The sequence below is a fragment of the Sceloporus occidentalis genome, unplaced genomic scaffold (genome assembly GCF_023333645.1).
Source record: "Sceloporus occidentalis isolate IW3139 unplaced genomic scaffold, rSceOcc1.0.p SCAF_2, whole genome shotgun sequence".
NCBI lineage: Eukaryota > Metazoa > Chordata > Lepidosauria > Squamata > Phrynosomatidae > Sceloporus > Sceloporus occidentalis.
Window position 1 is genome coordinate 186,977,419 of NW_028316982.1, and position 15,948 is coordinate 186,993,366.

At 38.8% G+C, this 15,948-nt stretch overlaps 1 protein-coding gene across 3 annotated transcripts in view; it reads right to left on the bottom strand.

The window, feature by feature from the left end:
* Window positions 1–15,708, bottom strand: part of PCYT1B (phosphate cytidylyltransferase 1B, choline) — a 42,355-nt gene extending 26,647 nt beyond the window's left edge. For 2 of the 3 annotated variants that reach the window (XM_089511787.1, XM_089511785.1), the window contains exon 1: window positions 8,626–8,940. In XM_089511787.1, coding sequence (XP_089367913.1) covers window positions 8,626–8,742 — 117 coding nt within the window. In that variant the 5' untranslated portion in view covers window positions 8,743–8,940. Of the gene's footprint in view, window positions 1–8,625; window positions 8,941–15,406 lie in introns of those variants that run through there. The other variant, XM_089511786.1, reaches the window with a different exon arrangement.
* Window positions 15,709–15,948: the final 240 nt, after the last annotated feature.

Sequence of the window (15,948 nt, forward strand, 5' to 3'; positions counted from 1 at the left end):
AAATACTTAAAAACAACATTAAAAGGCTGATAATGTCTACATGAGACAGCCAACGTGGTGGAGTGGTTTGAGCATTGGACTAGAACACTGGAAGACCAATGGAGACATATTGGAGACATATTGGGTGACCTTGAGCAAGTCACACTCTCTTGGCCTGAGAGGATAATCCTGTCTGAGCGAGGCTTCAACACGGATGCATCCGGGCAACAGCATCTCAGCTACATTAGTGGTGAGCTAGGTATGATAACATCCAGGGGCATCTCAGATCCTGAATTCAAGCTGGAAGAGGTACGCCGTCTTATTTTTTAATTCGACAAGATCCAAAGTAGAACCTTGAAATTGGAGTGGATTATGACAAAGGAGAGTGGATGGCCAGACAGACAGGTACAGAGGAAGAATCATCATTAAGGAAAATAAATGGAGACAAGAACTGAGAGACCTGGGGAAAACAAGTTCGATGTGGTCAGAGGAAAAGACAATACCTTGTGGTCTGTGCTGCTACCCAGACAATCTATGGTTTCAGCCATATGGTAGTGATTGATATAATTTTAAACATAATGAATTAAGTTGCTCCCTGGAGGATTAACTTTAACAGAAGCAGATTAGATTTTGGAGGTCACTAATGTAAACAAAGCGAATTAGATCCATTCTACTAATATTCCAAGCTCTGTTGAAAACATAGGATCAGGATCAAGAACACACTGCCAATGATGATTATTGTCTTGTTCTTTTAGGAATCCTCTTGAAGTAGAACAATCATCTGCCCATAGTAAGATATATTAAATATGAGATGTTGTTTTAGAAAATCAGTATTGTTTAAAAGTAAACTTGACATTTCTTAATTAAGGAAATATAGTATAGCCAAAGCATAAATTATTTTCAGTGAAAAGACAAAAGAAAGTTTCAATGTGTATTTGTTTAAATACTTGTAGCACTGTAAATTTACATTGCCATTGCTTTCTTTTAATGCTTATAAGACTGAGCGGAATCTGTGCTCTTATGAGAGCAACTGAAGAAATACAATTTCTATAATTTGACATTCTGTTGAGAAAAGAAAAAGACCCAAGGATATATTAAAGCCCACAGTTAGTTTCAACTACTGTGGACCTAGTGAATCAATTGCTGGAATGGTAGGTGGGCACATATGCAAATGCAACTAATTCAGAAAGTCTACTCTAGTTAGAACTAGATATTAGATTTAAAGTTAAGTGATCTAATCCTGAAGAATGAATTGGCCACAAATGACACACAGTCACACTGTGACATCAGTGGACATAATTTACTCAATGTTTTTATTATAGCCAGTCAGTCCAAAACCTATTTTTACAGTTCAGTTCCCTTCATCTTCCAAAATATAATTTGTGGAGTTGCTTTTTCCTATTCCTGATGACATGTCTCAATGAATAAAGAATTTTTCTATGTATAGCAGCCATTTTGATATTCTGACTTCAAAGGCAAATGTCATATACTTATTAGCATTTGCTGAGATTCCATGCTTCATAAGACTTTGATCTGTCAATTGAACTTGGTGGAAATAAGAGCATTTGGTATTGTTATTTACATTTCTTTTATACCTTAACTCAGTTATGGACAACTTCTATCTGGGAGAAAGGCCTAAAACAGGTCAACTCCTAGAGCACAGAAAGGACCCCCCCCCCCCCGTAAAACAAAGTTAATTTAGGATGGACACATGAGTGGGGATGGTTCTCCGTGGGGACCCCGCATGAGACTGTGGGCTACATTTTGCTCAGTCCTGCTTAAAGTATACAAAAATGTATAATTACAATGGAAAAACAACAATTGGGAGGGGTGAAACTGGAGAATTTGTGGTGCGTATCAACACACAGTTCACAGCAAAAAGCTATTTAATATTCACTGATAGCTCTTGTGGTGTAAGAGATAAATATATACATGTCTAAAGCATGAGGCAGCCCCTCTTGTGACTAAATGGCATCCTGGTAGCTGTTCTGTCTTATGTCAGGATTTGCCTGAATGGCCCATACATCAAACAACTTTCACTTTCCTAAAGCTCTGTGTATGCTCTAAAGTATTTGCATGCTCCCAGGAATCTCAGAGATCTAGTTCAAACAAGATCTAATAATATGCCTAAGTCTAGCTCTATTATGTTAAAATGCAGAAATAAGTTAAACTATTATCCAATGGTTAAAGTCTATCCAGATTTGAAATAAAGTTCAAGCAGGGTTGTTTGGCTGTGTTAGGCACAAATGAAATGCCTCTCTCTCTGTGTGTGTATGGTGACCCTATTGATTTCATAGGGTTTTCTTTGGCAATAAATCCTCAGAGGTGGTTTTTTTCCAGTGCACCTGGTATTTATTGGCAGTCTCCCATCCAACAATTAACCCAGGCTAAACCTCCTTAGCTTCCACAATCAGACAGGATCTGGTACCTTAGGTATTTAGTCCTCTGACATGCCTATAGGCCCTTAAAAAATATAGTCGCATTACCACAGTGTGTGACAAAACAGCTGGCTTCAAATGCTACTATGGCTCTTATGCCATAATTCCTAAAGACAATGAGAGCAGTTGGAAGGGCCACCTCACTCCATGATACCTGCCAGAAGTTCTAGGAAATGTTGATGGTTTTCTGAGCATCAGGGAAGGCAGACATCACAGCAGTTGAAATTCCTTTCATGCCCCACTAGGAACACTGAAAGATTTTATTCAGCTTCTGAACTTGACAATGTGACTTAATTCTGGCCATCTTCTGCATTTCCAATACATGAAGTCTGCAAAAGGCTCCCGAAGGGAGGAGTGGAGAATCTGTGGCCCACTCAATTCTGTTGAAAACTAGCAACAGCCCTAAGAAGTATGATAATTTCTCAGGCATATTGGGAGTTTCTGGGAGTTGGAATCCAACAACACCTAGATTCCATAGATTCCCCATGTCTGATGTAAATCGCAGCATTTTCTGATGCCATAACTTTATCCTAAGGCCCATAGTATTCCTGTTCTGGACCCAAATTTTTAAGTCTCTATGGTCTGATCAAAAGTGATTTCTGCTGGTCCTTCAACTTTGTCCAAAAATCCCAAAACATACCAAAACTACATATATGATACTATGTTATTGCACAAACCAGTCAAGATGAGAACTTCCATCTAAGTTAATTAGATTTAGGTGAAATTCACCATATCTGGTTTGAAAAAAGAATGTATGGATGAAAATCCACTGCCATGAAAAGTATGGGATGTAAGTTCTAATAGAAGGATGAAGTAATCCTTCTTGTCCTTTCCTAGTTTATTGCCACAACTCTTCTCTTTCTATATCATCTCTCTCAGTTTTTCTCCTTTTTTCAGGTGAGACTGTTTCTCACCCCCTTAACTCACCTATTTATTTGATTGACTGTATGTGGTGTTGAATCATAGAGCCATAGAGTTGGAAGAGACCCCAAGGGCCATCCAGTCCATTCCCCTGCCATGCAAGAACTCTCTCAGTCAAAGCATCCCTGACAGATGGCCATCCTGCCTCTGCTTAAAGACCTCCAAAGAAGGAGACTCCACCACTCTCCGAGGGAGTGTGTTCCACTGTCCAACAGCCCTTACTGTCAGGAAGTTCCTCCTAACGTTGAGGTGGAATCTCTTTTTCTGCAGCTTGCATCCATTGTTCTGGGTCCTGTTCTCTAGAGCAGCAGAAAACAAGCTTGCTCCCTCCTCAATATGACATCCCTTCAAATATTTAAACAGGGCTATCATATCACTTCTTAACCTTCTCTTCTCCAGGCTACACATAGCCAGCTCCTTAAGGCGTTCCTCATAGGGCATGGTTTCAAGACCCTTCACCATTTTAGTCACCCTACTTGACCAACAATCATTATATAGTATAAATCATAAAAATATTAACAAATGTAATAATATGGAGCAGAGTCACACTCAATATAATTTTAATAGATACTCCCATTTAATTCAAAATATGCCTGAAGTATGTGTAAAGATAAGGCAATTGCAAACTATAATAAAACAGTGATATTTATGAAGAAAACTAATAATACACACTGAAACTTACGTGACATTTTAGGGCCTCAGTTTCAATTTTCTCCACTCACTGTAGGACAAAAGATTAATACCTTGGTGTCCCCCTCCCCCACCATTATATCATTAAGTCTGAAGAACAGATGGAAATTGGAAAACATTTATTGTACAGGTACTGACTAACATAATATTAATTTGGGTGATTTATACCCAGAGATCCTTATTTTACTTGGAAAAGTAAGTGGAGAAAATGCCTAATGGAGATGCCGTATTATTGGAAATGCCCACATTAACAATTATTTTAAGACAGAACAATTTATGGAGGTAAACTTTAAGTATCCTCTACGTACATTTAGTTTTTAAAAGTTAGAGATCTATCATCCAATCTGATTGTTTATATCTCAAAGCCAAGGAACTTGATGACTTTTCCTATCACGTTTCTGACATGTCTACAGAAATACTAGTGAACATTATGTTATGAGAATGGGTTATTTGTGATGGTAGCAAATCCTTAGCTATACAGTGATAATTATATTGAGGTAATATTAATGAACAAACAGCCTAACTCAAGTACCTGCCAAGGTGGAGATAAGGTTTGCTAAAAGAATGGGCACCTTCTCCTGTGAAACACATATGTCACAAGGATGCCGACAAAGTAAACTCCATATCTACATCTCCTTTGAAATGGGATAATTTCTGAGATCAGGTTATCTGTATGGCTAAACATCTATGTCTAGTACCTGTATCACATGTGACTGCATTAAAATGAATTGTGTTGCCAACTAAGGTCCAGAACATGCTGCAGAAATAAGCCAGTTTGAAACCGCTTTAACTGCCCTGGCTCAATGCTAGAGAATTCTGGGAACTTTAGTTTTGTGAGACATCTGTCAGAGAGTTCTAGTGCCACAATAAACTACAATTCCCAGGATTCTGTAGTTAAAGCAGTCTCGAACTGAATTATTTCTGCAGTATGTTTTGGACCTAAACATCTCCAAGATTGCCTGTTCTCCACTGCTCTCCTCAGGTCCTGTAGAATCATACCCGTGACCTTCCTAAATGAACCTGTCCATCTAACGTGTGGTCTTCCTCTCTTTCTACTGCCTTCTACTTTTCCTAGCATTATAATCTTTTCTAGTGAGCCATGCCTTCTCATGATGTGACCAAAGTTTCATCAACTTGGCTTCCAGGGATTGTTCAGGCCTGATCTGTTCATGGACCTATTAGTTTGTCTTTTTGGCTGTCCGTAGTATCCCCAGCACTCTTCTTCTGCACCACATCTCAAATTAGTTTATTTTTTTTCTGTCAGATTTCTTCATTGTCCAGCTCTCACATTCATACATGATGATGGGGAATACAGTAGCTTGGACAATTCTAACTTTAGTGCTCAGTTGTATATCTTTAGGATCTTGTATAGTTCTTTCATGTAGTTCTAGTCTTCTTATTTCTTCACATTTAAGCCACCCTACATGTGGGAAGATAAGCTTAAACCTTACTCCCAGCTGCTTCTTTTGCATAATATTGCCCCATACCCTCTGCAGGAGCATTTAAAATAAGCACAATTAAAGCCAGTTCAGGTTTTTCCTCTTATTTTTAGTCCCTGCACATGGGATAGAGATTAGGTGGGAGAGGAAGGAACAGCAAAGGGAAGATTTCAACCTCTCCTCCTGGAGTATGGTGGCTCCTATATAGCATAATCTCCTGTGTGCCTACTTGGCCTTTAAAGAATCTGTAATGCAAGTACAAATTGTCTAATCAAGCTAGTAAAGAAGCCATGTAACTTGTATTCACAAATTCCCTGGTTATAAATGGAGCATATGAATGATCACAAACAGGAAAAAACAACAACCCTACAACGCTCTGCTTTTGAAAAATATCTATATTCTCCATTTTGGACATCAGCACCAGACTTACTTTCACTTTGGTATGAATGTGTGTATCTCTATGTGACTGAACAAAACAGATTGTGGCATACTATTGATTGGTGATTTGACTATTGACATTCCAACTCTTATAATAGACAAGTTCAGATGTTCAGTAATGTATGGCTTTATCATACAACTGTGTCACTACCATTTCAAGTTATTATGTAGCAAAATTCCTCTTGGAAAGCATTTCTCTGTGAAAATTGTACCGTAAAATAAAACGTACTGGATATAAGCCAATGGTTAGTTCCAAACAGCGGAGACCTGCTGAATGATTGTGGTTTCTTAGGTCAACAGTTATATAGAGTCCATTGTTTTAGTGGTTTTGATCTAGTAAGGACTGACAATTGGGTTTAGCCCAGTGTCCCCTAGTCTTGATTCAAATCTATGTATATTTTTCTATGCTTCACTTCTTTAAGATGTCCTCTAGATTTGTTAGTTATGACCTTGTTCCACTGGTGCTGGTGTGGAGAATCAAGACCAAGGATATTTACATTGTGAGCTGTTTTCTAACATCAAGTTTCTTGTGTGGCATGCACAAAATTGAAGTCATTTTTAATAGCTTTCATATGGGTAATACTCCATTTTAACCTGCTCTATTGGATTTTAAACTCCTTTTTCCTTGGTGAACACTACAAAATGTATGTATTGTATGGTCACTGTATGTTTTTGAAGTACTCTTAGTTGTTTAGGTTCTTGTAGACTACCTGTTCTTCTTGTTCTTGTTTTGGGAGTAAAAGGTTGCACAAATCCCACCTAAAACCTCATGTAGGATGACTGTGCTAGAGGACTGTACCACATCACTTTCTATGGTTCAAAACACACTGCAGAAATAATTCTGTTTGAGACCATTTTAACTACCCTTGTTCAGTGTTACGGAATCCTGGGAACTGTAGTTTATTGCAACACCAAGCTCTCTGTCTGAGAAGGATAATTGTTTGAAAAAACTATAGTTCTCAGAATTCCCTAGCATTGAGCCAGGGCAGTTGAAGCAGTTTCAAATTGGATTATTTCTGCAGTGTTTTGAACTTATATTAACCCTTGAAGTGACAATTTGTTCCCTACTACTTTAATCACACTTATTGAAGTGTTACTTGATGTGTGTGTGTGTGTGTGTGTGTGTGTGTGTGTGTGTGTATTCAAGTGGCCTGTTGACTTATCATGTCACCATTAATTTAATAGGGTTTTCCTAGACAAGGAGTAGTCAGAGATGGTGTAGCCAGTTTCTTCCAGTAGGAAAATGTTAACAAATAGATAGCATAAGAACAATGCAATGCATATTTCCCTCATGGCTTAAATAAAACAATCTCATACATGAAAACTGAATCCTAGAAAACATTTAGTTTATGTGCTGTTCATGCATTATTATGAGACGCTAATAGCAATTGATATAGAAGGCTGATGTCACTAATAAGAACCAATTTTCTTTCTTTTTTAAATACTCTAAACCAAGTTACTCTTGGATTTCAGTGTCAAATAGTCTCAGCAGGAATTGCCAAACTCCTGCCTACGTCATAGTGACAGCTTGGCAAACTGGTTGCCTTTCAGGGTTTTGCTTTCTCTGGAAACAGCTATCCTAGGATGTAGTAGGGAACGATGAATACACTCTTCCTAGGAAAGATAAAGCATTTTCTTCTATGGGCAATGGGAAGAAGAACATGCAATGGCCAACATGCTTCTTATACTACAAATCACATAGTCACTGACTAACTGAGGCCAAGATTCCTACATTGAATTAGATATTTTTTCCCATTCCAGAATGTTAGTTCTGTGGTCCCCTTCTATCTATATTTACTGAGAAATAAAACTCATTGGGGAAAAATAGAAGTTTCTTCTAAGCAGGTAGCTTTAGAAGTACACTTTTAGGAGCAAACTTCTCATCCTGTACACACATGCCAGAAGCCATTTCTTTATACTGCTTTTCCAAATCAAAATCTGCTGTGATAAGCATCTGTTATACTGTGAACACATCTTAGGAACAAATAATTTCTGAGCATCACCAAAGATCATTGTTATTAATTCCACTTAAAAAACAAAACAAAACTGAGGCCAATTCCTAACAGAAAATCCATATGTAAAAATAGCAAGGAAAATAGTCAAAGTGGGACCTAGACAACCTGTGAGGGAAAGAAGCTTTACTCCATAGGCAAGCTGGCTTTTTACATTCATGATTCCTATAGGTTAATTATTGAAGAAATGCAGGTTTTCACCTAATGCCTCACTCTCAACTCATATGAGCTCAACTGCTTCAGAGTAATATCAGACATTTTAGGAAAGATGGAACCTATAACATTGTTCTCTAATGCTCCTCTAATGGGCAGGTTTTGATTTTTGTCTTTGTTGTGAACAGACATTTTTTTTATTCTTTATTTTGAAGTCAGCAGAAGAAACAAAGAGCTTGCAAGGAGTAAATGAAGAGTTCTGCTACAAATCTGAGCCCAACAAAGGCTGGTAGAAAAATTTCCATAGCTCAGCATGCTTTTATTGAAAGGAACTGGCCACAGAAGCGTGCTACAATCCCCTAATGCATCTCTTAATGCAGCAGTCACAATTAACCCTTCGTTGTCCCCATTCTCACAATACAACAATAAACAGAAAGAGCTAAAATAGATTAGGCTGTTATTAAACCATGATTGCCTTGTGCCCATTCCATTGTATCTTAGCCAAGCAAAGGCACCGAGGGTGGCAAATAAACACATCCTTTGTCTCCTACTTACCAGTCGAGGCTGAGGGCATGTGTGCTCTAGCTCCTCCATGGTTTCTGAAGGATGCTCATTAGAAAGGGATTTCGGGATGCCTGTTTCTGACTCAGCATTAGTTGCAAGCACTGGCATGGCCAGTGAAGGCTGCTGCTGCTTCTTCGATGATGCCCTCTGTGCTATTCTCTTCTCAGCCAGATAATGTTTTCCTTTCTCATGTAATTCTCTCCCCCACCTTCTCCCCCTTCTCTGCTTTCCCTTCCCTTGAGAAATTAAAGGTTTTCCTTTCAAGGAGAAGCCAAGAGGCAAGGCCTCAGTTTATCACTATAACAACCAGCTAGCAACAGAGCACTGGGTACAAGATACAGTGTTCTGATTTGCATGATGCTTTCTGGTTGGTTACTGTCATCATAGTACCACTTTAACCGAGTTACATGGAATATCCCGGAAGGAAGGTTGAGATGGATTCCACCAGAACACTTCCCCCGGCCCATTTTTATTTAGCCGTATAGAGTGTGGTAGAGAAACACAGGTTCATTTAGCCTTCAGACAAATCTCCTTCGCAACAGAATTATTCAGGATTGAAAAATGGGTTCATATTGTGCACTTTTTCCTGATCTTATTTTGTTTTTAAAAAAATCACATGTAGCCTTTACATAGGTTTGCATTGTTCTTTCATGTTTGAAAATTACAGTATGTATATGTATTGATCTCTATCTGTAATCTATGACAGTACATATTTCATTGCACAATCACCTTCACTACTATTGCAATCATCTGCTCCCTCCTAAAAAAAATTGCATACTTTGCTCATATAGATTATTGTTTAATAGATTAGAAATCTGGACCAACACTAACAAAATGATTTCCAGCAGCGAGAAATGTAAGGTACTGCAGTTAAGCAGAATAAATGAAATGCATAGAGATAGTATGAGGGACATCTGGCTCAACAAGACTACATGTGAAAGAGATGTAGCAGCCCTAAGTAGACTACAAGCTGAACATGAGTCAACAGTGTCATGCCAATGTGATTCTAGGCTGCATCAATAGAAGTATAATGTCTAGTCTGAGGGAAGTAATAGTGCTCTATTGTGCTTTGGTCAGGCCTCACCTGGAATATTGTGTCCAGTTCTGGGCACCACAATTCAAAAAGGATGTTGACAAGCTGAAATGTGTCCAAAGAAAGGTGATCAAAATGGTGAAGGGTCTGGAAACCATGACCTATGCGGAGAGATTTAGGGATCTGGGTATCTTTAGCCTGGAGAAGAGAAGGTTAAGAGGTGATATGATAGCCCTGTATAAGTATTTGAAGGGGTGTCATATTGAGGATAGAGCAAGCTTTTTTTCTGCAGCCCCAAAGAATAGGACATGGAGCAATGGATGCAAATGGATGCAAATAGGACATGGAGGAAAGGAAAAGAGAAATTTGCACTCTACCTGCACTTTTCAGAGCGTAGGACTAGGATTCTGGAGATCAGGGGTTTGATTTCCTGCTCAGCCACGCAACTCAGTGGGTGACTTTTGGCAAATCACACCCTCTCAGCCCCCAGAGGAAGGCAATGGTAAACCTCCTCTGAAAAAAATCTTGCCAATAAAACTTGTAATGAATTATCTCAAATTTTTACTCATGTGTACAACACAATGGCAGCACTGTTCTGGTGCTGAAAGGACAGCTCTTTTACTAGCAGGATTCATGCAGTGATATGTGCATATTTTCACATACAACGTTAGGATTGTAACTCACTGGTAGAACACACTCCCTGCCTGTGAAAGGTCTCATATTCAGTTCTTGGCATCTGCAGGTACAATTGACAAAAATACCTGTTTGAAATCTTGGTTGCTAATAATCTGTGCAGACAATACTGAGCTAGATGGGCAAATGGTCCAACTCTGTATAGGCTTCCCATGTCTCAGTGAAGGGTATAAGCCAAGAGAAAGCCTAAGATAAGATTTCAGTAGCTGGTTGTTGTTATTTGTTTTTTTAAACTACATAATCTGTATGCCTTTAAAAATACTCCACTATGCTCACAAACACTGAATGAAGTGTGAATGTTTTACATATTTAGCATTGTGGGATTTAGTAATGTGTTGGCAGAAATCTACCCAGAACTGTGAGCCACAACTAGTTCTAGGAAGGTCAACAAAACAAATTCATATACATTGGCGTCCCAAGTAAATAGGATTTTATTCCATGAATATTTCAGGAATTTCAGAGAACAGATTCTTGGATGTAATTCTCACTTTCCAGGACAGGTATTAAGGCAAAAGAAAAGATAAAGCTGCTTTACGGGAAATACAATCATAGTTCCAGGAATCAGGTAGGAACAGAGAACTGGGCAAGAGCAATCTGAATATCTCAGCCGGCCATACCATCATCTGAAAAGCTTGGACTTCATTAAGCAAAAATAGTGTGGAATTCCTTGGTGGTTTGCTAATGTTCCAGTACCCAATCATAACACTGCAGAATTGGAAATAATCCCAAGGGTCATCAGATCCAACCCCCTGGCAATGCAGAAAATCTACACTAAAAAATCTCTACTGGATAGCTATCCAATATCTGTTTAAAAGCCTCCAATAAAGGAGAATCCATCACCTTTTAAAGTGGTCAGTTCCACTGTCAAACAGCTAGTATCAACAGGAAGTTCTTTCTGATATTTACCTGGAATCTACTTTTTTATAATTTGAATTAATTGGTTCAGGTAATTTCTTCTGATGAAGATGAAAACAAACTTGCTCCATCTTCTGTGAGAGAACCCTTCAGATATTTGAAGATGGTTGTCATATTATCACTACTCTTTCCCAGGTTAAACATAACTATTTCCAGATACTTTTTTACCTAGATATGTTCCAGCTTGTCAGTATCTTTCTTAAATAATGTTTCCCAGAACTGGTCACAGTACTCCAAGTAAGGTCTCATCAGAGCAGAAAAGAACAGTATATCTATTGATCAAGCTAGAACTGGTCAGCAAACAGTATATGAAGCTTAGAAACCCAAATAAATAGGACTGAATTATTCATCCACATGTCACTATACAATCACCCCTCCTAATTTGCAGATCTGGGATCTGCACCCTCAAATATCTGGGCAGGGCTACCTTTGCTATTTCCAATGGTGCGTGCACCCAGGCCGCATGTACGTGGGTGCACCCCATTCAAGCCTATGAGACTTAAATAAGCGCAAGCCTCCTTTTTACAGGGAGGTCTGGAACGGATCCCCCATGAAAACAGAGTGCCAACTGTACAATATAAACTTTTTAATGAATCTGGAATTTTGTGAGTAGTATTTTCTAATTGCATCTGATAGATGTCAAAAATTCTTATTTTTAAAAAAATAGCACCTGAAGTATATTTTGTTTTTCACCTAATTTACAAATGTCCCAGTTACAGTTCATCTTAATTCTGATTCTGAAATATTATTATTAATATTATTATTATGGGTACTCAGTGGAGTGACAATGAGGAACTGTCAACCTCGAGATCTTTTTAGTCTATAACTCTGATTCGTCCTAGCCAGCATACCCAGTGGCAATGAGTGATGGTGCTGCAGTTCAAAGATGTCTGGATGGCCACAGTTGGCCACTCTTGGCCCTGGTGTACAGGAGCAGAACATCACAGAGGTACCTAATATATGGATAAATGTAGGCTAGTTTTGATCATCCATTGTGTTCATTTTTCATCCCATATGATAATGATGAAAATTATAAACGAACACTACTGATTCATGTATTTCACTATGCAATTTATGAAATTAATGCTAAAGTAACACTTTATGCACTCTTGTACAGAGAAGCTGGAGAGTATTAGTCCTAACACTGAGACTATAACCCACAATCTATATGGGATCCATACACTGATTACAGCTAGTTCAAAAGTTACTAGCAGGATTAGCATGAACTAGTTCTATTAGTGTCAATATGCTGATAGATGATATATTTTAGAGAACCATTGCCTCTACTTTGGATCTGCTGGCATAATGGAAAACAGACCTTAGTTCTTTAACTCTAGCAACATAAAAGAAAATCCCTCCTTAATGTAAATAGAAACAAAACCAGCTGCAGCAGAATATCTCACAGCTAGTCTTTATAAACAGTATTATTTAAATGTCACTTCAAACAAACAAAGGGCAGCAGAGAGAAACAGGATGGAGTTTTGCAAAGGGGAAGGTAGAAAAGTAAGAGGAACATGGCACAGTATGCAAACTAAACTAAAATAAAAAACTGGATACATTACCTTCACCAAAGTTCCACAAAAAGAAAAACCAGGAAGAGTCACTTAGGGGCTGAACAGACTGGCATAAAGAGCCGGCTTCAGAGTGGCATGGGGGCATGGTGACTGCCTGTCCTGGCTCCTAAACTAACGTCATGCCACCTACCCACCTAGATGGTGGGTGGTGTCCCAACGTTTTTGTGATGCAGCATTAACATGCTGCACTGAAGAAACGCAGAAGAACCGCCACTGCAGCAGCAAGGCTGGCTTTTTCTGCCCCCAAAAGGAGCAGCATTTTGCCACTTCTTTTGGGGTTGGAAAAAATGCCAGATCGGGGCCGCGGTGTGTGGTTGCTGTGGCCCCAATCCGGCACTCAAAGGGGGTGCAGAGCCACCCCTTTGCAGCCTTCTGTTTCAGCCCTTGCCTAATCATTAATCTATTGTCTAGTCAGTGAGGCTGTAAAGTTATGAAAACTAATTCTTAAAGGTATCACGTAGAACTTTTTTTTCTAGCCAACTACACTATGAAATGTAGCAGCTATTTGGTTGTTTGTATATCATTTAGCATTCAGAGTTCTCTGAAGTGTTGAAAATGTGTCTTAATTTTAATATGGTTAAGGTACAGCCAGAATGCTATAACTCCCTTGCTAAAACAGCTTCATTGGCTACCGGTTCGTTTCCAGACACAATTCAAAGTGCTGGTCATGATCTATTAAAGCCCTATGTGGCTTAGTTCCAGACTATTTGAGAGACCGTATCTCCCCATACAAACCTGCTAGAGCCCTAAAATCTTCAGGAGAAGGCTTTCTCTTGATTTTACCAAGATCACAGGCTCACCTGGTGAGATTTTTTAACTTGTGTATATTTTTATGTGTTTTTATATTAGGTGTAGATATTTTTAATTGTTTTGAATTTTACTGAAATTTTAAATGTTTTGTCTGTGAGCTGCCTTGGATCCCTCTGGGGAGAAAGGGGGCATATATCTTGACAGCGTTTGCCACCAATGCCCCCCTGGCCGAGATTTGCAGAGCAGCCACATGGAAGTCTCCTTCCACCTTTGTCAGGCATTATAAGCTGGACCTTTTCCAGTCAGCCGAAGCAGCCTTCAGCCGGAGGGTGTTACAACAGGTGGTGTCGCATCCGCCCTCTGTGCCAGCCGGCCCTCCCTAAGATTTTACTGCTTTTGTAAATCCCAAAGTCAGGATGCTCGTCCCCTTCTCTGTTGGGAAAGCTGTCTCACAAAATTACAGTTCCCAGAATTCTCTAGCATTGAGCCAAGACAGTTAAAGCCATCTCAAACTGGATTATTTCTGCAGTGTGTTTTGGACTTAAGATAGGAGTGGTTGAAAAGTTTTGTTCTAGCCCATGTAGGACTTGGAAGGAGAGAATCTAGGGACTTTATCACATGATGTTTGTTGCACCATGTCAACAGCATATTTGCAGTTTAGGTCTTTCCTGATCACATGACATTGTGACTCTCCTGTGGTGGTATGGCACCGGGACACATCTATTCATTTATGCAAGAAACTCATAAATGTCTTCAATGTCACAGGAATTTGTTCTCCTCTCAGCAAAGTTTCCCTATTCCTAGTTCATTCTACAATGAATATGTTAGTATTAGCTACTCCTCCTAATTTGGTGTCATCTGCAAATTTGATAAGTATGCCCCCAATTCTGTCATCCAAGTCATTGATAAAGATGTTGAATAGCACTGGGCCCAGGACAGAGCCCTGTGGGACCCCACTGGTCACTTCTCCAGGATGAAAAGGAGCCATTGTTGAGCACCCTTTGGGTTCGGCCGGTCAACCAGTTACAAATCCATGTAACAGTTGCCTTGTCTAGCCCACATTTTGCAAGCTTGTTTGCAAGAATGTCATGGGGAACCTTGTCAAAGGCGTTACTGAAATCAAGATATACTATAACCATAGCATTCCCTTCACACGGTATAACAATTATAAAATGAGCAAATTAACATTGCCCACTCAGAACACTTGGAATAGGATGGTTACTCATTTTACAACAAACATCTAACACCACTGACGTCAAATAACTACACTTGTTAATAAAGAAGGGCAGGTTCCTGTTATGGTAATGATGTACACGTAAACTTTGTAAGGTACATTTATAATCAACTAATGACCTATTTGATTGTCTCTCATTAGGCATCTGTTTTGATGCCATGCCCTCAAACATTTTGTACATCTTCTGTGAGAGGAGAATTCAGAGATATAGTCTGGAATATAAATATTCAAAGGGATCTTGTAGCACCTTTGAAATTAACATCTTTAATACAGTTAGTCACAAACATGCTACAAGATCTCTTTGCATATCTTCTGTGAGAGATAGGGCGACAGTGCTAAAGCTTTATTTTTTTTAAATACATGTTATTATTACCATTTTGTTTCACTTTACATTTTATATTGCTTTATTTTATACAGGTATGTATTTACAGGGCTGTTTCATGTGCGTTGTTTTGACAAAAATGTGGCTTATAAATATTTAAATAAAATAAATAGTCTTGTTTAGGGGTAATTAGTTTATAATAATGTATGATTAAGGGGTATATGGTAGAGAAAAATAGAAGTGTCACTCACCTTTCGTTGACATTTGTAAGGATAAGGAGATATAGTTCCCTTTTCTATCTTGCATTTTTGATGGCCCACCATTCTTACTAATGTGCATGCTTTTTATTTTCCTCTCCACCGTTTTTGCTTCTAAAATGAGTAAATGTGAAGTTGCTCCAACTCGATAAAATTCAAGGATTTTTGTTTTCCCTCAAAGAAGTGGACAAAGGTTGTGCCAAGTTGTTCTATATGACTGATCCAACAAGGTTTAAAGAGCATGTCAGCATAATCTGCTGAAGATAACACTATTTACAAAAGGACGATCCAAATTTGCTGGCTGGTTTGCTCCTTCTCTTGACCATGCAGATTTATAATGCACAGTAAGATATGGGGGAAAATCCACTGTGTTCAACTGAGTTGCAGATCAGGAAAAACTAGCACACTTGTTTGAAATTAAGAAGTAACAAGTAAGGAATAATTAGAGCTTACTTTTTCACTGGCAAGTGTAAGGCCATGATGAAAAGGCTATTGTTTAAGTTGCATGGGAACTATGGCAACAGCTTCGCTTTGAA